At 40.0% G+C, this 23921-nt stretch overlaps 2 protein-coding genes across 6 annotated transcripts; one reads left to right on the top strand and one right to left on the bottom strand.

The window, feature by feature from the left end:
• The first annotated feature begins 339 nt into the window (after positions 1-339).
• Positions 340-18778, top strand: LOC135159783 (protein SERAC1). 5 transcript variants are annotated; one of them, XM_064115835.1, is made up of 10 exons: positions 340-545; positions 631-758; positions 1193-1393; positions 1568-1806; positions 1941-2475; positions 2654-2849; positions 2925-3089; positions 3209-3489; positions 3745-4072; positions 12953-18778. In XM_064115835.1, exons 1-9 carry the CDS (start codon positions 475-477, stop codon positions 4017-4019), a joined length of 2091 nt encoding a protein of 696 aa, XP_063971905.1. In that variant the 5' UTR covers positions 340-474; the 3' UTR covers positions 4020-4072; positions 12953-18778. The 5 variants fall into 5 exon arrangements, with proteins under 5 accessions (XP_063971905.1, XP_063971893.1, XP_063971898.1 ...); XM_064115823.1 differs by lacking the exon at positions 12953-18778 and adding an exon at positions 8316-10087; XM_064115828.1 differs by lacking the exon at positions 12953-18778 and adding an exon at positions 4140-4281.
• Positions 4094-23811, bottom strand: LOC135168837 (uncharacterized). Its single transcript, XM_064133458.1, has 32 exons — positions 23230-23811; positions 22399-22654; positions 22102-22185; positions 21609-21803; positions 20162-21305; positions 19876-20072; positions 19594-19802; positions 19285-19435; positions 16884-17309; positions 16309-16518; positions 15494-16062; positions 15291-15323; positions 15026-15071; positions 14940-14945; positions 14362-14494; positions 13992-14161; positions 13057-13062; positions 12845-12928; positions 12536-12704; positions 12276-12439; positions 11564-11615; positions 11442-11496; positions 11213-11231; positions 10708-11056; positions 9181-9282; positions 7752-8090; positions 6959-7345; positions 5955-6651; positions 5475-5790; positions 4936-5331; positions 4440-4643; positions 4094-4297 (listed from the first exon to the last, which is right to left on the bottom strand). Exons 1-32 carry the CDS (start codon positions 23385-23387, stop codon positions 4136-4138), a joined length of 7488 nt encoding a protein of 2495 aa, XP_063989528.1. The 5' UTR covers positions 23388-23811; the 3' UTR covers positions 4094-4135.
• Positions 23812-23921: the final 110 nt, after the last annotated feature.

The raw sequence follows: 23921 nt of genomic DNA, 5'->3' as shown, positions 1-23921 counted from the left end.
CGATTTAAAAAAGTGATGAAATTTATTTTCGTATTTCAAGAACTTCGTTGCTCTACCGTTTTATTAATTCAATAAAATTTGAATAAAATATGTATGTTTGTGAAAATAAACGATCAGAAAACTATTTAATAAATCTTCAGTATTTTTTTTAGTTTTCAAACATATTTGAGTTATTAAATACGTTCACATTTATCCCAATTAATTATTACTTCAGGTGTTTACGATATAAACACCTGAACAGTCACAATTGTTAATGTTGAAGTTGTAAAAATTTTGAAAATCGGAAATGACTATATCGAAACGTTGAATAGGACGTCGAAAAATGGCGGGATATTCGAATTAATCCCGCATTTGACATCTTGAAGACGCATATACCGCGCGTATTGTTTTCATGTTCGTGATGTGTTCAAAGATTTTCGTTGAATTGACGGAGGTGAAAATGAATTGACAAATTCGAGGCACAAGACTGTCAGCATGGGATTATGGAGTACCAGGAGATACGTGGACCACGTTAAATCCGTGTCTGCGTGCTTTGTGTTCATCGGGTACGTGAGTTTAACCTCCAAACAATCAGCGAAATTTCAGGAAATTTAATTTACCTCGGTATTATTTCATATGCTCTTATTCAAGGGGATGTTGGTTCATGTATCAACTCCGAGAAATATCCGAGATGCTGAGGTCTATGGTGGCCACTAATGTCCTGACATTGGAACAAAAACAGGCGCAGTATATCTACCTTGACGATCCAAAGTTCAAAGGTTGTCATATCGCAATGTCTCTTCTATTTTTACTTCAGAACAAAAACATTGTCATCGTACGAATTTAAACTTTCTATTTGCGAGGTTATGTCAACCGATTATGACCCTGAAAGTCTGAAAATGCATTTTTTGGCAGTCCCACACATCCGATGTGTGTATGTACTAAAATCATTCACCACTTTGTCACTAATATGTAGATCAAGCTGGATCGTTTTTCAATCAATAACGCTATTGCAAAGCCCTATCTACCATCACTAATTAAAATTTAATTGATCAATTTGTTTCAACCTTCACTTACAACACGAGAGCACGAGAAAAGTCGTTAATGCAATGAAAGATGGCTATGAGCAACGTAAAAGCAATTTTCCCCCAATCTAATTGTTTACCATATTTAATTACTCAATCGCCATCTTCAATATCTCCTTGGTTTGCAGATCTATTTGTTCACACGAATGAGAGTGATCTTCAGTCATCAATCAGTGAAAAGCCATGGACGTTTTCCATGGTTATTACCAAATGGGGAAAATTGTTGAACAGGAGTTTGGCGTTTAGACTTGTACATATTGCCAAGAACGGACTTAAAGATGAAAGATCCAGAGCTATTTATACTTTGGGATCACTCAAACATTTGAAAGGTATTGTATTTGGGGGACTGAACAATTGTTGTCTTCTGACAAGGGGGGACTGAAATGGAGATTTGATCGTTAAATCAGTGTTCCAAAAGAATTGAGAATTAGAATGAAAATTGCTGAGATTTCAACGTCTTGAAGATAAACGATACTATTTCGAGGGACTTGATTGGATTACAGACTGGCATTATCAGCAATTAGCGCAGATGCTCGACGCAAAGACTGCAGTGGGTCTGGCTAGAATAGCTGATTCAGACCTGAGATTCTTCCTGAAACCACCTTACTCTCATATAAATAAGAAACTTTATGAAATTATCGATGAACTCCACCAACTCCTGCAGGACATGGATAAACTCTGTGAGAATCATCACACGTGTTTAACAAGATTTTTAAAGAGATCCTTTCAAGAATTTCATCGTGTGAGCACATAAATTATTTTATTTCTATTAAATATCGTATTCAAATAATAAATTAACAATTGATAATAATCATTAGTTACAGTACTTGTGAATTATCTTCTTCATTAATTTGGATTCTGATTAATTTCGTTCAGGATGAACTTGTGCTGGACCACGATTTATCGAGCGTTGGAATTTCCACCGGTTCAGGTGCCTCCTGGGACCAGCAGCTTCTCCAGAACTGCATCCAGGCGATATATCACCACTCGTCGATAGAACAATTCAGTCGAGCTATTGCTGTAGCAGGTGGTCTTCCAGTTCTGATGGAGGTGCAGCAACGATTCCCAAATAACATCGACCTGTCGATCCTCCTGGCAAAAATCATTTCTAATTTGTCGCTGCACAGTGAGTACCTCGATGATATTTACATGTCAGGGTGGATTGGAGTCCTCGCCTCGTGGGCGAGACACGAGGACGTTAGGGTCGCTGCACCAGCCGCAAGAGCATTGGCGAATTTGGACATCGATTTTCATGGCGATGAAAAGTTTCATAAGAGAATTTATCTGCTGCATCCCATGCATCGAGCTTCCACGAAGCCTGAATTGGATGTTATTTTCATTCACGGACTGCTGGGGGGTATTTTCGTTTCTTGGAGACAGCGAACGCCTGATTTTGACACAACTAATGTTGGTGAGGAACTAAGACATTTATAAGGAGTGCTTATCCTGGCTTATTGTGTCTTAAGGGGAATTCTATAACTTTATCAGGGTTTCATTTCGAATGGATTTACTATAACGAAAATTTCAATAGCTTTCTATTCACCTTTTTCAGTCGTCCGCGTTAATGGAAATTTCCCCACATTTTTCAGAAAATCCACAAATGACATTCGAGACTGAAACCCTGGATCTCGCAATTGGCGACCAGCCAAACGAATTCATAAAGGATCTCGCCCATGACATGCAGTTACGTGAATGGAAACAAATTAGTCAGGATTACGAAATTGTTCTCGACGATTGTCCAGTGTCTATGAACTCCCGCGCCTGTGGCCCCTTCACTTGCAAAGAGTGAGAAACCGAATTGAATGACCAGATTAATTGAGATTAAATTTGCAGATTGGTAATGGTGTGAAAAATTTTCAGGGACGACTACCGTGTCGAGCAGAGAGAGCTGGACCTCAAAACGAGAACTGAGTGTTGGCCGAAAGACTGGTTACCAGAAGACTTACCACACATTCGAGTCATTGGAATTAATTATGATACTAATTTGTCTTTATGGAGTTTACCGTGTCCAATAGAAAGTATGAGGTAAATGTGAAATCAAATCTAAAGGAAAATTTATCCATGAGACTTGAGATGTTGAATGAGCTGCAGAGCAAGTGGCATTTGATTCTTAAAAATGTTTAAACGTTTATTATTCTTAACAGGAGCACATTAGACGAGAGGAGTAACGAGTTCACGAAGAAATTACTGGTTGCTGGCGTTGGAAAACGCCCTGTTGTCTGGATTTGCCACTCCATGGGCGGACTATTAGTCAAACGTATGCTGGTGGAGGAGTGGAAGAAAGGGGATCCCCATGAATTATGCAAACAGACAAAGGCCATATTTTTTTACAGTACTCCACATCGAGGCTCACACATTGCTGCACTTAAACGAACCACTCAGATGCTAGTTTGGCCTTCCATTGAGGTGCAAGAGTTGAGAGAAGGTGATACATTATTACATTAATTTAATCATTCTACTGGAATTCCATACTTTCAATGTAGGATTAGAATTCCTGAATGATCAATGAGTGATGAAATCTCATTATGCAATGAGAATAATGATGAAGTCGAGGATTTATTCCTGGGAAATATCTTTGATCTGAAAGATGATTAAATTTTCTTGAAAAAATATATTTTTATGAAAATCTCACTATGAAGACTTCTCCTTCAACTTTAATAACTCAGCCAACACTTTTCAGAATGTCCAAAACTGCTAAAACTGCACGAAGACTTCCTGGAGATGTTAGAAAAGTACAAAATGAAGATAGTGAGTTTCAGTGAGACAAAACCCACCCCAGTGACAGCCCTGAAATTCCCCCTTCAATTTGTGACGCCGAAATCAGCAGATCCTGGTGTCGGAGAATTCTACGAGATCCCTCAGGATCATCTGTACATCTGCAAACCAGCACACAGACAATCCTTTTTATACCGCAAAGTGTTGAGTGTTCTTCAGACATATATCTCCAAGAGTTGATAGCAATTGTCCACGTTCACTGGACGAAAGGTACAGGATGAGGGACTGATACTGTAAGTAATTTATGAACAAAATTATTTTTAAACAGGGTTTTTAATAAGTTTAGTCTTGTTCTGTCAGAAATTTGTGTCGTAGTCTGGAGGATGTCGGGAGTAGGCACTGCCCTCGTATCCCTGAAATTTACTGCTCGATTGAGAGGGCTGGTAGTAATAGCCATTCCATTCAGATCTCCAACTGTCGTATTTCTTCTCGTCCTGGAGCATTCCATCGACCAAAATCTGATAAAATAGGATTTCAATTACATCATTAAGGTTTTCAATAGGTCACAGAATAGCTTATACATTAATGGGAAAAAATTCACTAAAATTTTGTACAGGACCCGTCGATTAACTTTCGTTCGTCCTTGACGAGTGATTTTACCTTATTGGAGTTGGACTCGAATGATTTTTCTCTCCATGCATCCGTGTCGTTCCATATGGTAGAAATTTCTGATTTAGGGTAGTCATGGGATGACCTATGGGAAGTGGCTGCTTGACTCGCGTGAATGATGTTCTTGGCTGCTTCTTCAGTATACATGCCGGAAACTGAAGGCCTCAACTTCGTCGCATTCTGGCGGTTCACCAGCTGATAATTAATGCATAATTGAGTTGGTCATTTTAAGAGTAAAGTGAAAAACAGATTTCACGCGTCTTGTTAAATGCCACGTTACCTCCTTTAGGACTGGTTCCACATAAAAATGTCATAAGACATGTTTTACTAGAAATTTAATACTCTAGAAAAAATGTTCTATGACATTTTATTCTAAAACCTCTCATTCCCGATATAAATAAACATTTATTAAACAGGGAAAATATGTGAGGCTATACTTGGTCATTTTGAACTCATTAGGTTCAAGATAAAGCCATTTAAAACGTACCACAGAAACACCGAAGATGATGATGAACACAAGTCCTCCAACTCCAATAACGATGATGGCAATGGCCCACTGGGGTATCAGTCTGTCATCCTTCTCGACGTGCTGCGGCAAATTAATTTTAGGGATAACAACGAAGTCAGTGGATTTGGGGTCGATCAGGAAGTCTCCCAGTCTCAGTGGGGCCCGCGTAGTTCTCGTTTCGTTCCATTTATGCGCGTTGTAGGTCCTCAGAGAGTCATGGAACAACACCCGCAGCTCTTGTGTGTTGATTCGTTGGGTGAGATCCTGGAGTTCGACGAAGTAGTCGACTAAAATGCTACCTGGACTGAAGGCATCGATCCGCACGTTCTTGTACCATTTTCGAAGTATTGCGGACTTTATGTAGACGAGATTGATCTGAAGGAATTAAAGAGTGCAGGATAGAGGAATAAACGTGATAAATTCGGAATTAACTGTCTCGTTCATTACTAATATGAAACTGACATTAACTCATCAATTTCAAAAGATTCGGATTTATTTTCATGACTGATCGATCATACCTCTTTCTCAACGAGATTCGCTAGCTCCTGCCACTCTCTCGTGTTTCTATCAAACAACTCCGGCACCCAAGTGGTATTTCCAATAATCCGAATGGTCCCAGCAACTTCGCACTCCTCTGTGCAGTAGCCCGGGGTTGTAGGCCGTACAGTGGTGGTTGTGGTCGTCGTGGAGGATGTCGTCGAGACTTCACTGGTGATCGGAATCATTGAACTGTTTACGGAGCTAACAGTCGCCGTTCTCGCTGCCTCTAGGAGCTTCTCAATGGAGATCGGAGTCGTTGATGGTGTTGGCCATCCAGTGAATTCCGTAGTAGCTCTAGACAATTGCATGCAAAATCGAATTATGGCTATGTCAGCAATATACATAAATTTTATTTCGCCGATTCATTATTTATGAAGAATCATCCAGGTCTTCACTTTTTTTATCTTTTCTGATGACTCCATAAATACCTCAGTGAATAATTAAACTACTGGACTTACCTCGTCGGCCATCCCTTCTGAATTTTCGGAGTAATCGCCGTAGGGGCATCATTTCCCCGGCTGATCGGCGTGACCGCCTTCTGCACAGCCTTCCGCCCCCCGGGTCTGCTGGGGAACACAAGTTTCACTCCTCCAGGGGCCTTGCTGGTTCCCTCAGCCGTTGTGCTCCCCTCAGTCGTTGCTATCACGGCCTTCGTTTCATTATCTCCTTCTCGATCTCCATATCCCGCAGGCAATAACGAGGATATATCTGGACTGGATTTCGCGAAGAGCTCCTGAAGAGTCTTCTGAATCGGCGAGGCAGTAGTCGTGCTCGTTGGCTTCTTCTCCTCCCCCTTCACTTGTTTATTATACCCCGGCGGCAGGAAGGCACTGATGTCCACATTGGATTTGCTGAAGAGTTCCTGAATGGATTCCTTCGGGGTGTGCATTGTTTCATCGCGACTGATTCGTTCTGTTGGCTCATAATTAGATGGCAATAACGAGGCGATATTGATCTTTGATCGGGCCAGGATATCGCTGATTATGGATTTCTCGGTGGTTTCGTCCTCTTTTTTTAATTTAAAACCTGGGGGGAGGAAGGCAGTTATGTCTTGGATCTCTGGTTTTAATCTGGGAGCGACTCCCTTCGGTGGTGTACGATTGGGTTCTGTTGTCGAACTCTTGCTCCTGCTGGATGATGGCCACTTGAATGCACCTGGTTCAATGGCGTTATTAATTGTTTTACTGATTATTTTTTATTGCTAATGCAAGGTTTGCTCTGAGTAGAATAATAATTAAGAGGAAATCTCGGAGACTGGAATAGGAATTTTGATAAGCTATAGTCGAAGTTTAATTTTTAATGAGGATCAACACAAGTTTTAATTATTGATGCGATCATCAAGCGAATTATTGAAGTTTGAGATCTGTTAACAATGAAGAATTCGAATAGGAAAATTGTCATTTTCGTATTAAAAATTTGTATAAAAAAATGTGAAATTCATAAATTTTTTACTGTTGTGTACCTTTCGGTCTAGCAATTGGAATAGATCCCTGCGTCACCTCCTCATCATCACCCTCGGGGACTTCAATGCTCTCAGTCGAAGTTATCGGCGATTTTCGATCGTTGTACCTCTTCGGGACAAATTTACTAATCACGGGGGGTTTCCCGGTGGTCGTGAAGGTCTTCCTCGGCGCCGTGGGTCGCTGTTCGCTCAGGACGTCCAGCTGAAGAGCATTGCCCGCGTTCCGAAAGCCACCGGTGAGGAAACCACTTGATAACTCTGACTGCACGCGATCGAGCTTGTCGATTATCGATTCCGTTGACTCTATGGACTTCCGGGTGCCTTCGTTCGTTGTGTTAAGGGGCTTCTGGGGTTCCCCGTTCAGGTCGAAGGGAAGAAAGCGAGCTCCTGGTGATGCCGATGCAATGGAAAATGCCGGTCAATTAACCGTTATGGCAAGATTATTCAATTTGATTTGAAAAATTCAGGTGACTTTCGCTAAATTTTATTCGACCGGGACAGTAATTCGTACTCTAGCGGGACATTAAGTTTTCTTACGGATAAAATATTTCTCTGGCCTAGATTAAAATTAGACCATCTGTTAATTTTCATTAAATTTCGGGGGAGAAGTCAGATAACGATAACTCAGGATATTTTTGTTATAGAACGATAGGAGAATTTTATCGAAAATTTCTCGCGGTAAATATTTTCCTTCGGTGTACGCGCACGCTCACAGTTTCTTGGGGAATATGCGTGTGATTTCTCCACTTCCTTGACGAATGTCACGAGTGACTAATTTCTCATTGCTATTTACCTGAGATACTCCGGCTCGTCTGGACCGAAGCGACTATTATCGAGTCCTCGGTCGTGGGCGCCTCTGGGGGACGAGAACTCGTGGATTCCAGTAGTGGCGCATCCATCTGCTCCGTCGTCATCGGGGAGGGCGTGGGGATGGATATTGTACCGTTGACGACACTCTTGGTCGTTACCACTGAGACAATCGCCTCACCGATGAGAATTCTCTCATCACTGTTGGGCATTTCACTCTCGGTTTCTTCACTTTCAACTCGAGGATTTATTATGTGGGATGAATTACGATCCACAGGTGGATTCACACTGCTTGATTCATTGACGGATGTGTAATCCGAGTATTCTGGGGGAGAGGGATAACGAGGTTTCAATGGGTTTTTTCAACGATGCGCAGTTTCTCATGACTATCTCGCGATTCAAGGAACATATCAAATTTTACCATTTATCTTCTTGATTTTAATGTCTTCACTTTATGGCCATTTTCTTAAACCATATTCTACATTTTCTGTCATTTTTTCATTCTATATGTTAACATTATTTATTATTATTATTATTTTGATTTTTTCAGGGACAGGAAATTGACAGAAAGTGTGTCATGTGATACTAAGAAAACGTCTGTGATCTCTTTTAAATTCAGAAATCTTCATCAAAAATATTTGAAGAAACTCGTGAGTGATGGAAAAATATTTGAATGATTACATGAGAATCATAAGGGCAGGAAATTGAAATGAATTGCCAGTATTTGCAAAATAGTTGTATCTCCTTAAGATTAAACATGGACATTAAAAAACAGCTGTTAGCTTGGAATATTCGAGTGAGAACTGTAACAAAGATTTTTCCTGGAATGTTCATTTCCCTCATTTTATCACTTTACTATTGAATCATAAAAAAACTCCTCCTTAATTACACGCTCTAGTCAAATTCCATACGATTATTTTGTTTCCGTGCCGCCTAATGTATAATAATTTCGATTTCACTATTAGGGAACCTGTTTTTCGAGTGAGCTGAGAGCTAATCGACCGAAGAAGGGTTTCCTCTTACAACCGGAAGCAGAAGTTTCTCGACATATTCCTATCATCAACAATTTAATAACACATTTAATCGTAATTACGTGTCCACACGGAGATACAAACGATGTAAAAAATAACTTTCCGAGGCGATTGGCGTCGAGTGATACCTTTCCAGTAGATCGTTACATTTTTCGAATGTCGAAATAGACATATGATTCAGTTTCCTGGGTCTGAGAATCGGTTCAAGGTGATTTTGAAGTTGTTCAATCATCGGACTAGTGTGGTAGGTGAAAAATTTTGTGACGTATCAAGGCTTGGAGAAAACCAATGTGAATCCTCACTCATTACTGAGGATGATGATGAATCCAATATGACGTTAACCGGATTTACGCAATAATGAAAACTAAACCGTGGGATTCTTACCTGGAAGATGTGAATTCGTGGCGTTATCGTAGTCATCGTCGTAATAGTAATAGTAAGAGTAATCACCGCTGTCCCTCGAGTTCTCCTCTTTTGTCTTGGAATCTTTGAGAAAGATAACGTATTTTTAATTATTTAATTAGTCAGTTTTTTAGACTACTTTCGCGGTTTGTGTGATTTTTGCAATTTTAGAAATGGCGAAATATTGGGGTGACGGGTCTTTATTGCCTTCAGAAGCGTAAAATCTGTTCACTGAATTTATAGGCAGTCCGGTGATGAGGAAATTTACAGCATTTTAGGTCCGCCTGAGAGTTTTTGAAAAGGTTTGAAAATTTCTCTTTCAAATATCGGACTTATGAGGGATTTGATCCGATGCCATTAACCATTTGCAGTAGTTTTTATATTTAAATATTTAAGCTGTTATCTTTAATTAGTGTCAAAATTTTGGGGCGAGGCTTTTTGGCTTATTGCAGTGAATTTTGCAGTTCAAAAAATCATGAAACATTGAGACGACAGGCTCTCTACTGCCTTCGGAGGCATAAAATCACTCTCGTTTACTGGATTTATGGGGAACGCCGTGATGAGAAAATTTACAGCATTTTAGACGCACCCGAGGGTTTTCAGAATGCTCCGAGAATTTTTTTCCATTAAAACTCTTTCAATATTGAAAGTCTTAACCATTTAATTCTGCCCAACCCAAAATTTATTAACGATGTTATTGTTTAATTATTGGGAGTGTATATTTTATTTACTGTCAATATTTCGAGGGCGGGGCTATTCTGTTTTTAAGAATTTTGCCATTTAATGAATGACGAAACGTTAGGGCGAAGGGTTTTTATTGCATTCTGTAGCAAAAAATCAGGTCTGTTGGCTGAATTTATGGGGACCAGTGATGAGAAGATTAACAGCACTTCAGATTCGCTTCAGGGGGTTGAAAATCGTTGGAGATTTTTTTCAATTTCATTCGGGACTACCGAACTTTTTGTACTGCTTTTATTATTTGAACTTCGGATGTGGGACTTCTTTCGCATTTTTATGAGCTCAGCAATTAAAAAAAAATTACGAAATGTTGGGGGCAAAGGGTCGGTATAGCCTTCAGAAGCATAAAATCAGCCCTGAATTTATGGGGCCCGCAGTGATGAGGAAATTTATAGTATTCTAGATTTGCTTCAGGGTTTCAAAAGCATCTGCAATTTTTTTTATCAATTTTTAGTGAGAGAGCGGACTCTTTTTGCGTTATTTGTGAATTTTTCAGTCGACACATTAATGAAATTGCCACTTTGAAGGTGTGAATATAATTGTTAGTTTTAAACTATTCGGAAACATGTAGGAGAATAATATCTCCGTTGTGAAGGCGACCAATGTTCCACTGAGAAACGTAATTACTAATGAATTCCATTCGTTCAGTTTATGCTTTGAAGGTTTTAAACGAACTTTTTGCCACACCTCTCTATAATTGGCCCCATAAATTGGCCGCTCGTACAACATAAAAATCTCCAATGCAATCACCAGTCCTACAAATTCCCTTACTAATTTCCACCGAAGAAGCCCTTTGATTGCGAGGTTCCCGAATTTCCTTGGACTCCCTCTGCGCACTCTCGGCCTCATATTCCTCATAATCCACTTCCTCACTCGCAGTATCCCTCAAACCCTCCTCATAACTCTCAGCGTTAACCCCCTGCTCCAGCCTTGTTCCCCCCGAAGAAGCCCCCTGAGCATTGGTCCCCATCGATGCCTGATACACCGAATTCGTCGGGTACTGATTACTCCAATTTCCCCTGATTTCTGAAACCCAAACCAGACCCCATATTCTCTCGTTGCACGATGAAAAAAATAAATCAATCAGTGAATCAGTTTGTCCCAAAAATTCAATACAATTCTAAAAACATTTTCATTAAGAAATTTCATTATCCGGGTCGTCAGGAATTTTATTTTTATTAAATTTCAAGTAATAATTTCTATAAATTTACGACGAAAAATTGAATTGAACTTTGCAGTTCTCATTTTATGCCTCCAGCTGTTCTGTTACACAAACCCTGTGGGCGTGGGACATACTTAAAAGTTTATAGAGAAGTCAATTCAGAAGAAAAAAATATCAAAATTCCGTTTTTCCTATCAAATTCAATTAAATTGTAGGATACAATTAAATTAGAAGTTACAGACGTGATTGATTTCTCAATAAATTCCTGGACTGCTAATGATTTAATTTTTTGTAAACTCCAACATAATTAGACTATAATGAAAATTACCAGAAAGTGTATCACAAATTTAAATCAATAATTTTCAACATCGCGTAGAATTCGAATAATAATACATTCACTGCAGGTGTGTTAGGAAATCAAGCTTTGCAAATTAACATCAGTATGCCACTCTCTTTTCAACTGGCCTTCGTGTAACCCAGTTCGTACGATATCTCGTTGTAAAACTAGACTAGATCTCTGGACAATTAATATCCGCGTTATGTCACATTTTCATCCGAAATCTCCTCTTTCTCCGGAAGAGACCCCACAAATCTCTCTGATTGTCGTTCACTACTTTTCAGCCTTGGGATTTGATTGTTTAATTCATACATTACTGCACTAAGGTCCAGAGAAAAAAAATCGATTGAACAATTTGATGGTACAGTTCGAACATGAAATGGAGCAATTGAAATAATTAATTGGCAGTCCAATAAGGAAAATAATAAAAAGCTCACCATCTTGACGAGTTTCAACAGACGTCAAAACGAGAAGAAATCCAACAAGAAGAAATCTTGCGACACTGACGTCGGAAGGGGATAAAAATTTCCTCATTATTCACAGCCCAGTTTTCAGCCTTGTGCTAGTACAAGCCTAGCCCCGAGGCGTGATAAACTTTGATTAAAAAAAAAAAACACGAAAAAGCTCTTAGATAATAATTTTCACTCCATGGTGCACTTATTTTGCCACTTATTTCTAATTTCATAGAGTACCACAGATTATGGAAATAAAAAAAAAGCCTCAAAATAACACTGCAATCCTGGGATAAACAGGATAAAGAGCGTTCATTTTACTGAATTCAGTACCGCAACATATTTGTCACTGGCGAGTACAAACGATAGGTAGAAAGCAAAATCCTACTTTCACTCGGTAGTAAGACGGAGAGGGCGAGAGGCACATTGCAAGAGGCATTCCGAGGCCAACAACAGCTAACAAGACACCCAAGAGGCCCCAGTAGTGGGTCTGGAGGGGACAGCCACCCCCACTCGTTCTCCAACAAGTCCCAAGTGGGGGCTCGCCAATGCCTTAAAAAAGTATTTTATTGTCGCGTGTCTGAGCCCCTACTACCTTTATCCACTGGGGTATTTCGAGACAACTCAGAACTGAGTTCATTCACCCACGCGCTGAACCCTTTGCCATTGTTTTTATCTTTTTTTTTTTTTGTTCGGTATTCCTTCTTTTTTGGGGTGTTTTTAGACTCCGAGACCTTGTCGAGGTCACCCACTTTGGATTTTTTATTCGCCTTTCACTTTGGTTGTGGGTGCGATGGGTTTTCTTAGCACATGGAAGCTGGAGATTAATTGGTCCGGAGTACTTATTTGTGCGATTGATAGTTGTTTAGAGAGCGAACGATTTCGAAATTAAAACAACCTGGAATGAGGAAAAAAATCCTGAAAGGCAGGCGAAAGTTTGCTACGTGAATTTTCAACCGAGAGGGTATGGAAAAATATGGAAGGTGGATTGAAAAATTTATTCTCCTTATGGAAAACCGGGTGGAGTGGATTCAGATGGTTCTTAAATCGATAAATAATTTTCAGAAATGTTGAAAACCAGGATGTGGATACACTGCCCTCATGGAACTCAGCAGGACAATCATTCGAGAAGAAAAACACTCATCAGGAGGAATTTTTGATGAATTTACAGTTGCCTGGAATAGAAGTGTAATCATTAAAAATTAGCGAGTGGTTGAATCACAATAGCCCCCAACTATCCACAGGAGTATTTCGAGACGCCTCAGGACTGAGTTCATTCACCGACGCACTGGACCCTTCACCATTGTTCTTATCTTTTTATCGACTAGTCCTTCTTTTTTGGGGTGTTTTTAGACCGCGAGACCTTGTCGAGGTCACCCACTTTGAATTTTTTGTTCACCTTTCACTTTAGTTGTGCGGATGGGTTTCTTCGTAGCACAGGGAGGTCGGGGATTAATTAATCCCTGGATACGTGTTCGTGAGACAGATACATATGTCCAGAGAGTCAACGATTTTCAGATTAAGAGGACTTTCGGTGAAAAAAAAAACACTGGAGGTGGACTATAAACTTTGTGGTGTCCATTCTCAGCTGAGAAGATATGCAAAAATATGGCAGATGTTTCAGAAAATTTGCTGGCTATAAAGGAACCGGATGAATTAATTCCAGGTGCTCACGAAGTCCATAAGTAGTTCTAAAAAATATCTGAAAATACTAAGTGGGGCGTCGCCATCTTGCCCTACCCCTTACTAAGGGCGTGAGGTGCATTCGAAATAGCAACGCTCACCCCTGACAAATAAATTATTAAATTATTCCGAATTATCTTGAATTATCGATAATGTTTGACCACTAGAAAATGAACAAATTTTTTAAGCTATAGTTCAGGTTGTTGTCTTCCCTCTTTACAAATTAACTTCTCCACTTCTCTGATTTATTCAAATTACGTAATCCCCTTAGCGAGATATTCATCGTTCAGAAAACTCCATTTTACGTCACTTAACTCCGGAACCCATTCATTAATTAATGTCTGTCTAGGCTAATTAGAAAGAAAAACAACTCTACTTGAGATTGAATAAATATAATTGAATGAAAAATGAAAAGAATTACAGTTGATTTGGCCTCTTTACGATGGAATGCACAACGAACATTACCAAAAGTGAATTTGCATTGCATGCTATCGGGTGATTTCATCCGTAAGAAGCAATACTCCGCCTTTTCCTCGTCCAAATACTGGACAGTTACACTCGATACAATGTGTGCAACTACCGTTACGTTGTCTCGTTACATTCACCAATGCCGGGTCACGCCTGTTGACCCTACACTGAGATACAACGGAAGAAAGCTGTTAAATACCTAGGACACGATAAAATTAGGCGTGAAGTGGTATCTTGAAATGTTGAAAAACATGACACCGATAGTGAATACAAAATTATAATATCCTGTCCTTATCCCGGATCTGCGTTGGCTCGCCTCTCACGCCCCTGTCTTGACCACTGTATCGTGGTAACGGTCGTCGTAAAATTCAGAGGGACAACCTTGCTAAGGGGAGATGTAAAAATTTCATCCAAGGTTTTCTGCTCGTCCGGACAAAGTGACTCGTTTCTGCTCTTCTGCAGGGGGAATGAATCGGCCAGGGGATAGATAACAATTGGGCCCCATGGAGTTGTTACATGGAATTTATATTAGATGAAGATTATTGCAGGAACATTATTTCATGACAGACATCCATTTGATTGCCTTGTAAAAATATTTTTTTTTATGTAAATCCTAGAAAATAAAAGTATTCAGAGAATTTTAACACTGGAAAATTCCAGGAAATTCTTTAAAATTTCTGACTTTTCTGGACTGTTCAAGGCAGCTCTACCGTTAGAAAAAATTCCTCAATTTTACGAGCGTTCAGGTTCTTTGATGGAAAAATGTTGAAAAATGGAGATTCAATCTCGTATTATGTTTAAATGACCCTTTTTATCTGAATCCAAGACGAGAGTTTGGATTTTTCATTGCCAGATGTGGAATATTTGGGAGAATGTTTGAAACCCACAGAAAAGAATTTACCTTGTTCTATGCAAAATTGTTCGTTTATTACAACAGGATGTTGATATAAAACGAAACTAAACACTATGAGTTCTTGACACACTCACGCCATCAAATAAACATATGGAAGGGTCAAGCAGAGAATTTAAGGATCTGTGACAGCCATTCGGCCAAAATTTACGTTTTTTAAATTTATTTTTCGAACAATTTACCGATTGGATTGACGTGCAAAAAGGGACCACTGGCTGTGAGGCACATTGGACAATCAGCCAGGAGTTAATTAATCATCTGATGGCCGAATAAAAAATGTAATAAATCACAAATTAAACTTTCGTCTATTTTCAAATTTTTTTTATTGAACCCTAGAATTACACATGACAATGGACCTGCTGAACATCAGTGGAACTGCAGCAGTATTCAATTTATTTTCAACACTTACATTCCCAGTAGTGATTTCTGCGGGGTTGTGAATATAACGTATTGCACGTCCAATTAACTGTAATAAAGCATGAAAAAAAAATAATTGTGAAAAGTGAAAATTATAAATATACGGTTGAGCTCGAGGCTTCACTCACTTTGTTGTGGGTCTGCGAGATGGTTCTGATGCAGTGGGTGGTGGAGGTGGGCCTCTGCGTGCCAATTCCTCGAGGTAACCCATGAGCAATCGCGTGCGCTCGTGTGCCGCTGCCTCGAGTACCAAAAATCTCCTGTCCTTCCTCAGTATATCCTCAATCTCGACCAGTGACGCACTATTCTCCTGCACTTTTTTGTACGTCTTATCAGTTATAAGTTTTGTTTCCTGGAGAAGTTCACGAAAGTCAGCTTTAGCTGCAACGAGTTTGTCTTTGATGTACTCCTTGAATTCTTTCTCACACTTTCTGTCGCTCGACGAGAATTTTGTGTATCTCAGATCGTCTTTCAATTGTTTCTTTATGTCTTTCCAAGAGACAGTTAGCTCAGTTGATGCACCAACTTCATCCAATAGTTCACGAAATTTATCCCGTTTTTTCCTTCCCAGTTGTTCGATATGTTCGTTGAATAGTCGCTCTTTCTCCTCTCGATCGAGACTCTCGGCTAATTCCCAACGATGATCTTTTCGGAGTTGGCGTTTTGCCTCGCGCCAAGCTAAATCTCCGTTCCTCACCTGGATAATTGAAAAAAAATACAACTGATTGCTATCCTCTCGATTTGTTTCGTTAGCACTGCATAAACAAATATTGTTAATCATAAATGACGTGATCTCTTTCCTCATTCCATGTTTTTCCATAATATTTTTGCAATTGAATGAGCTTTAATATTTCGGTTTGCTTTTTGCACAGAATGAGAAGTTGTTCCCAATTTACTCGAGAAAAAAAATCAATAAAATCTCCCTAAACATATCGATGCTTACCAAGTCAGCGAGTAATGCACTGAAATGTTGCACAGCCTCCGTATGTCGATGATGCTGTCTCTCCTTATCCCTATCACGCAGATGTGTCGCAAGTGTCCGTTGCACTTCGCGCTCTCTCTCACGAAGGCTAGCTTCAGCCCTTCTCTCTCTGTCGCGTTTGGCTTTTTCACGGTCCTCCTCAGAGTCCGAGTGCTCATCATTTTCGTAATTCTGTAACGATATCGTCCTCAAAATGTCAATGGAAACGGTTACGCAAGTAATTCGGTGAGGCTATTAATTCGTGACCTGAGAGCTTGAGTTTTTCATTTGGACACGTCGAAAATAAGAAATTCATTTCAAAGATTTACTCAACAAAATCATATAGACTAAATCAATAACTACAATATCAATATTTTCATGGCAACAAAGATAATTTTGTTGGCATTACGTTCAACTAAAAAAGGGCAAATAATTCAAAATGAATAATTGACTTCAATAAACGCGTAGGCTTCTATGTCGAGTCATTAATTAATTTCAGTCCATGCAAACGAGAGAATGAAAATAACATATTCTATAAAACTAAAAAGGAAACTTACGTCATTTTCCTTCTTAAACAATTTATCCTCCGCCTCCTCAATCTCTCCGCTCTCCTTCTCCACCTCCTTTTTGCTCTCTTTGCCATTCTCCTCTGTCGAGTTATTACTTCTCCTTTTTTTCTCCTTGTCCTTCTCCTTCTCTTTCCTCTCCTTTCTCTCCTCCTTCCTCTCCTTATCCTTCTTGTCCGACTTGTGATGATCCTTGTCCCTGTGACGATGATCCTTCTCCTTATCTCTCTCCTTCTCCCTCTTCCTCTCGTCCTTCAATACACGCACATAATCCCGAAACCAATCCTCTCTGGTTGTCGCCGAGTCAACGAGACGATATCTCCAGTCACTCTCGAGCCGCTTCTTGCAGTCACTCCAGTGCGAATGTCTGTCGATGTCCTTGTGCTCCCTCAGCATCGTAAAGAAATCCTTTTTCACCTGAAACGGTGATAACCGTCATTAAAATTCACCTGATCCTGTCGTTTCCTGAGGCTTTCCTTAATAATTATCAAATTACATTGGTCCACTAAATTTAAGAATTATCGAGTTACACATGCACTTGACAATGCTCTTTAAATCATTCAAACGCGTTTTGCTTCAGTGGATGGTCCAGGTCTTGCAAAATATTTAGATATTGTAATAATTATCGTTAATTATTATCCATTCGTGATATAATTGCATCATAAATTCAACAATTTGTCAACTCATTAGGAATTTTATTCGATAAAAAACTGGACAATCCAATCGATAAAAAACCCGTCTAAAATCACCAATGAACATTAATTCCCCTGAAAAAAATAATGACACCGATTACATGCTGAAAAAAAAAATGATTAAACGTACTCCCTGAGTCACCGCTAATCGATTAACGAAATAAAACGAGCACTTTATTGCTCGGATCGAATGTTTTCAATTAGCGGAAATTCAGATAGTCTCATTTCTCGTTCGAACATTCGAATCAGTGGTTCCAGCTGAAAATCAAATAGTCATTAGTGGATTAATTATGAAGCGTTGTGTGCATTTGAAAAGCACGATCCTAACAGAGTTATAAACTAATAATGAACCATTGTAAGATTGTGCTTCAAAGTGGAGGACTTCATCGCGTTTGACACATTTGTACATAAAATTTGAGATAATTCAAATCAGTTGGAACAATATCGTGTTCCGGATGTTGGCACATTTGTTCTTCAAGAGGTTTATCATTCACAAAGTGCCCCCTTTGTAATCAAGAGTGATTAAGTATTTCTTAGTCATTCTTTTGTTACATTTATTTCATTGTAACGAATGGAATCTCTTAACCGACAATTTTAATCTTTTATGAATGATATCGCTACCTCATTTACCTCATTCGAAAATCATATAATTCGTGAATAAAACAGTCTTTATTTTTCTCAAGTCTTTCAAAACGGGGAAACAAAATTGCTTGTTCTCTCTTTTTTTTTTTGTCATTTCTTTGAAGTAACGAGGATTACGATTAATATACAAATACCGAGTTTTCGTTCATTCTCATGACTCTGGTTTGGAGTTAAGAATGCGGCGCGCGAGGATGTGCCAACAGTGTGCCGCGCAGTGTAGGTGGGGATGGATAAGATGACATCATCCAATGCCACCAACCAGCTTCAGAAGCCAATCCACATACGGAACCTGTCCTGCCCTGCCTCCTGACTGAAGTGGAGAGTTCAGAAACACATGAGTACATAAACGAACCGTCAATACTAGCATTTTGTTTTTCTTTTTTTTTTTTGTTTGTTTTTCTTTTTACTTTATCGACTAATTTACAATGTCAAAATTTCACTTTACTTCTCCCAACTAACGTCTGTTATTTGTGGCAGTAAATGTGCACTGAGTGGTGCTTATCAGTGGCACCTGAGGCTCAAGGCGTCAATTGGAAGAGAGTAATTTAAAAATTCTGCCTAGTTTTATTGTCCGCTTGGGTCCATTAAATCAATTCGTTTGCGTGAAAAATCTGACAATTTTAACAAAATAATAACGTACCTATGGCACCTGAAAGAATTATTATTCATATCCTGGAAATAATGGAAATTATCAGCACACTTTCATTTTGTATTGATGTTTTCTTATAATAACTTAATTAATACACTTCTTTTTTTTTCGTCAGGGGATGGTGGGCATTTTGTTAGGTGACCGGATGATCTGTTGTACATGGAGAGAAATTCATCAGGAAAATTCTGGTGTTGGCATTGGAAAGGGATACAAAATTGCCAGCAAGGGAAAATTCCATATCTAATCTAGTATTATTCATATAAAATTAACGCAATGACAATCAGAAATTTAACTCAACGACACTAGAATTTTTCTGAGGAAATTCTCTTCGTGCATTTCCTCGAAAAAAACTTTAGAGTATGAGAATAGGGAGAAGAATAATTAATTAGGATGTGGGGGTTTCACGTACCTGCTCCCTTTTCGCTGTTTTCTCCTCTTTCTCTCGTTTTCTCACTTCTAAGATGTACTCGTTGAACAGAGATTCTCGTTCACGCATTTTTTCAACATTCTTGAAACGTTCGTCGCGTCCATGCTTCTGTGCAAAGTCGCTGAATGACGATCTGCAAGCAGATTTTTTTTATATTTGAATCGTGTCTTAAACTTTTTATAATTTTAAACGATGTGTCCACTAGCGAGGCCAGAAAAGGAGAAAATATTCAGCGAAGAATTTACAAAAAGTAACATTTTGAAACAAAAATTTAACTTCTCGAATACGTACTTTCCATGAAGATTAGCCTCCTCCAGAAGTTTCTGGAACTGGTCCTTCCTCTCCTTCATCTTATTCCTCTTTTCCCTCCTCTCCTCTTCAGCCCGTTCCTTCACATACTTCTCGAACACTTGTTTACGCTCCTTGGATGTCAGCAAAAGATATCTCGGATCGAAGACTATTTTATGGAGTTCTTTCTCCCATGTGCTGAATGCCGAGACCTACCATACAATTTCAACAGAATAATTGAGTGCGAAAACTCAAACAATTTTATCCCTTAAAAATAAACCTTACATCTTTCTCAGCAAGCATATCCCTGAAAGATTTGATTCTCGTCTCAAGTGGTACAATAGCTCGTTCTCGAGCAGCTCGTACTTCAGCTTCAATTGCAGCCTCTTTCCCAATGTCGATGGTCTTCTTCTCTGTTTTTTCCTCATCTTCGTCACCCTCATCCTCCTCCTCTTGTATCTCCTTTGCAATAACACCTGGTGCTTCAGGACAAAAATGAAAAATTAAAACCTCTTGACTTCATTTGAATGAGGAGACTTCTCCATAACGAATTAATAAAACAGCTAAAAACCTTTAGATTCCTCCTGCCTCGGTTTTTTAGCAGGTATAGGTTGGTCATCATCACTAGTGTCACTGCTCTCCTCGACCCTACTATGTTTCTGCCCCCCAAGAGCCTCTGGCACAGTGGTCACCATTTTCTCGACATCGGGCCGCCCCAGAAGATCATCGGGTCTCTCCCACACAGAAATCCTGGATGAAGGATTATAAAAGAATACCCTTCCGTCCCCAGTCCAAACGACGCACCAGGGAGTCCCTGGGACAGGAGTGCTGGATATGGGTCGAGATTTGTCCAGAGGTTTGTTCTCCTTGACAGTCTCTTCTTTCTTTACCTTGGCCTCTCCCTCCTTTACGATTTCTTTGGTATCATTGGCCCCTTCTGGCTGCTTATCACCCTTGTTAGTGTCAATGCTGCCACCAGCGGTTGCATTGTTAGTCACCACAGTGGCTTCTTCTGCTTTCTGCCTTATGGCATTCTTCGCAGCTTCGAAGTCCTTCAGGGTCTGAGGCTTCTCCCACACAGACTCACCAGCTTTACTGTTGTAGTAGTACGATCTACCATCGGGTGCTCGGTGTTCTGTCCAGACAACTGCTGCTGATACCAGTTCAGCGTCAATTTGAGCGAGAATCGCTGGATCTTCTGTTGGAGTCTGTGGGGTTATCACTCCGTGGGGCATCTGGGGCATTCCCCAGCCGGTTTGAGGGGGCCCATATCCTCCAAATGGCTGGAAGCCTGGTGGGGGCATGCCAAAGGGAGTTGCACCAAACGGCGCTGACATTGGGGCTCCATACTGATTCGGCATGCGATGCTGCATAGGCACCATATTTGGGGGAGGCTGTAGCATGTTTGTGGGGGCTGTGGGGGTTGTCGTCACTGAGGGAGTGGACACTGGAACAGCGCCATTGGGAACTACCTCTGGAGTTGGTTGAGGCTGCGTTGGTAGCACCTCTGGGGCCTCTGTTAGCAAAGGTGGGGGACCTGTTCCTGGGGGAGCTGTCGTCGTACTTGAGGCCTCTGGTGGCGATGTTTGCTCTGAGGGCTGTGCCACGCGGTTCTCGGAGACAGGCGTTTGCTGGGGCTGGGATTGCGCTTGAGGGCCTGATGACGTTGGGTCACGACCTGGCTGCTTTGCTGCACTGTGCACCAATTGCTCCAGCTACGAATTTCAATTGGGTTAGAACATTTTGCGGCTTCTGGGACGTGCAGGGAATGACTTAGGTTTTCGGAGCAGTTTTAGGTGATATCGGGACTTGCAAATGATTTATTGCAGAGATAGTTCAGCGTAATTGTTCAATAAAAATTTTACTTTACTTCTACGAGAGGAATGAAATGTCATGAGTATTTTTTCTTCGAAATAATCGTTAACACACAAAATAAAAAATATATTTGAAAGTTATGGAACAGTTTAAGTTCAGTTTTGTCATTTTTTACTGCAAAAAGGGTGGACATAAATATTTACCTGATCTTGGACCATAACTTTGACATTAGGTCCCTCTGGCTTGGTCCACGTTGTTTCTCTAGATCGAATATTGTAAAAATAAGACTTGCCATCAGGTGTCTTGGTTTCCACCCATACCTCGCCATTTAAATCCAGACCTGGAATGTTACTCGGTTGCTGTTGATTCTGTTGAGATTGATTTTGCTGACCTGGAATCTGCAGACACATCAACAATTTTAGAGAAATATCATCAGAATGTAGAGAAAATATTCCTACATTATCCATTTCCATCAGTTAAAAAATTTACACATTACATAATCAAAAATTATATATATCGCCAGTATTTTTTTTCACTGCAGTACATATCCTGATAAATTAATAAATAAATGAATAACTCAATAATTCAATCAATTGATGACTTAATAGGAATATAATCCTCAAATGTAGGGAAAAGATTCTAAATTTCTTTCATTTGTTTCAATTTTTGACAATGAAAATTGGAAAAGCTTCTTACGCTGTTCATGTTGGGTGGGCCCATCCCTGGAGGGCCATAATGGCTGCCCTGGCCCATGGGTCCGTTCATCATATGCGGTGGGGGCTGAAATCAGATCTTCGCGTTACAGATAATATCGTTTCGGCCTCGAAGCCATTCTGTTTCAAATTTTTAGATCCTCCCATCCTCTCATTACCGAAAATCAAGAATTGTTTGGTTTAATGATGTCACCCAAATTAGGGATAGAAATTTCTCGACGGTAATGAAATACAAAGCCAGATGCAATTCGAAGTGCATAAGCACAGGGGACAATCTTACCATTCCTGGTGGTCCCATCAGGTTAGGTGGCCCCATCATGTTTGGAGGTCCCATGGGTCCCCAGCTTGGGTCGAACGGTGGAGGTCCCCTGAACCTTGGTCCTGAAGGTGGAGGGCAATTAGGCCTCGGTGGGCCCTCGTAAGGATAGCCATTGTTGGCGCCTCTATACATTGGACCCCGTGGGCCAAATCCTCGACCCCTGAATCTCGGCGGACCACCTCCACGCATGCCATAGTCGAAACCTCTGTCATGGGAACTTGAACGTTACATTAGTGTACACTCGAGAGATTTTTTCATGGGGACATGGGGGATTTTTTAAATTTTTTATATCGTCCGGGACAGAGTTACCAATGAGGTATCGTTTTTTGAGAATATTTTCAAGTCTGCAGCAAAACTTGAAGGATATTTGTAAAGTTTATGCCATTTAGATGAATGTGGCCTCATTAATTAATGAGACCACGTTCTTCAATCTTGAATGATTGACAATTCACACCATGTAATTTTGTTTTAAATGAAAGAGATTGAAGGGTTACTACATATCATAATGTGGATGAGTTTGAGTTTATTTTCAAACTTTGAAAACCTCCGAGTATTCTAATAAGTACTTAACAAGAAAAAATTGCTGTTTCAAACGAGTGATAATGCCAGTGAAAATGATACTCAATCTTCAATATCTTCTGATCAAATTATCCAACTTAAAAAGAGTAAATATATTGTCAAACCTTCCCAAGCCCTTCAAAAAATGAACAAAAATTCTCTCGATTTCACTCTGCCAATCCCAGGATATCAAAAATCAAATCCCCTCATTTCCCCAATTATTAATGCATTCACCTAAAGCCACCTCGACCCCGTGGCACGAAAGGCCTGTACTCCTCGTTCTCATACCCATACTCGTCGGACTCCTCCATAGGCTCTTCGGAGTGTTCCTGCTCCGAATTAGCCGGTGTCTCCTGGGGCGGCATACTGGACTGCTCACTATTACCGTCCATTTTTCCCTCGTGAAAATCAATCACTCAATTTCCTCAAAATCCAAAGCATCTATTTACACTCATTCATGAGGCCCACTATCAAACGATTCCCGTAACACCCCAAATACTCATAGAAACAATATTAGTCAATCAAACACGTCGCTACGAAACGATGAATTATCAATCGCGAGGGGGAAAACACTATCGTTCAGTCGAAAAAAAATACCTCTCATTGGCTAACTTGGTTATCGCGACACTTTTGTCAACTTTCCCCTTCAATTGTCGATGCCTTCAATTCTAGACAGCCTTTTGTTATTCCATCAGCCTCTTACCAATTTATCACAGCTCCGCACATATTGTTTTTCCTTTTTTTTTACCCCTTTGCTTTTATTTGTTTGAGACGGACGCGAACAAAATGCCGGACTAGAGGACCAACGACTTTAGATCCCGTTCTCATCAGCGACAAAAGCACAATATTTTGTGAACTGCTTCATCGCCGAGTCTTATTTCTGATTGGCCAATGCATCACGTGAAGCACTCACTCAAAAGTGCGCG

Source organism: Diachasmimorpha longicaudata, chromosome 1, assembly GCF_034640455.1.
Source record: "Diachasmimorpha longicaudata isolate KC_UGA_2023 chromosome 1, iyDiaLong2, whole genome shotgun sequence".
NCBI lineage: Eukaryota > Metazoa > Arthropoda > Insecta > Hymenoptera > Braconidae > Diachasmimorpha > Diachasmimorpha longicaudata.
The sequence above is the reverse complement of the archived record's forward strand: the minus strand, read 5'-3'. Positions and strand labels throughout refer to the sequence as shown.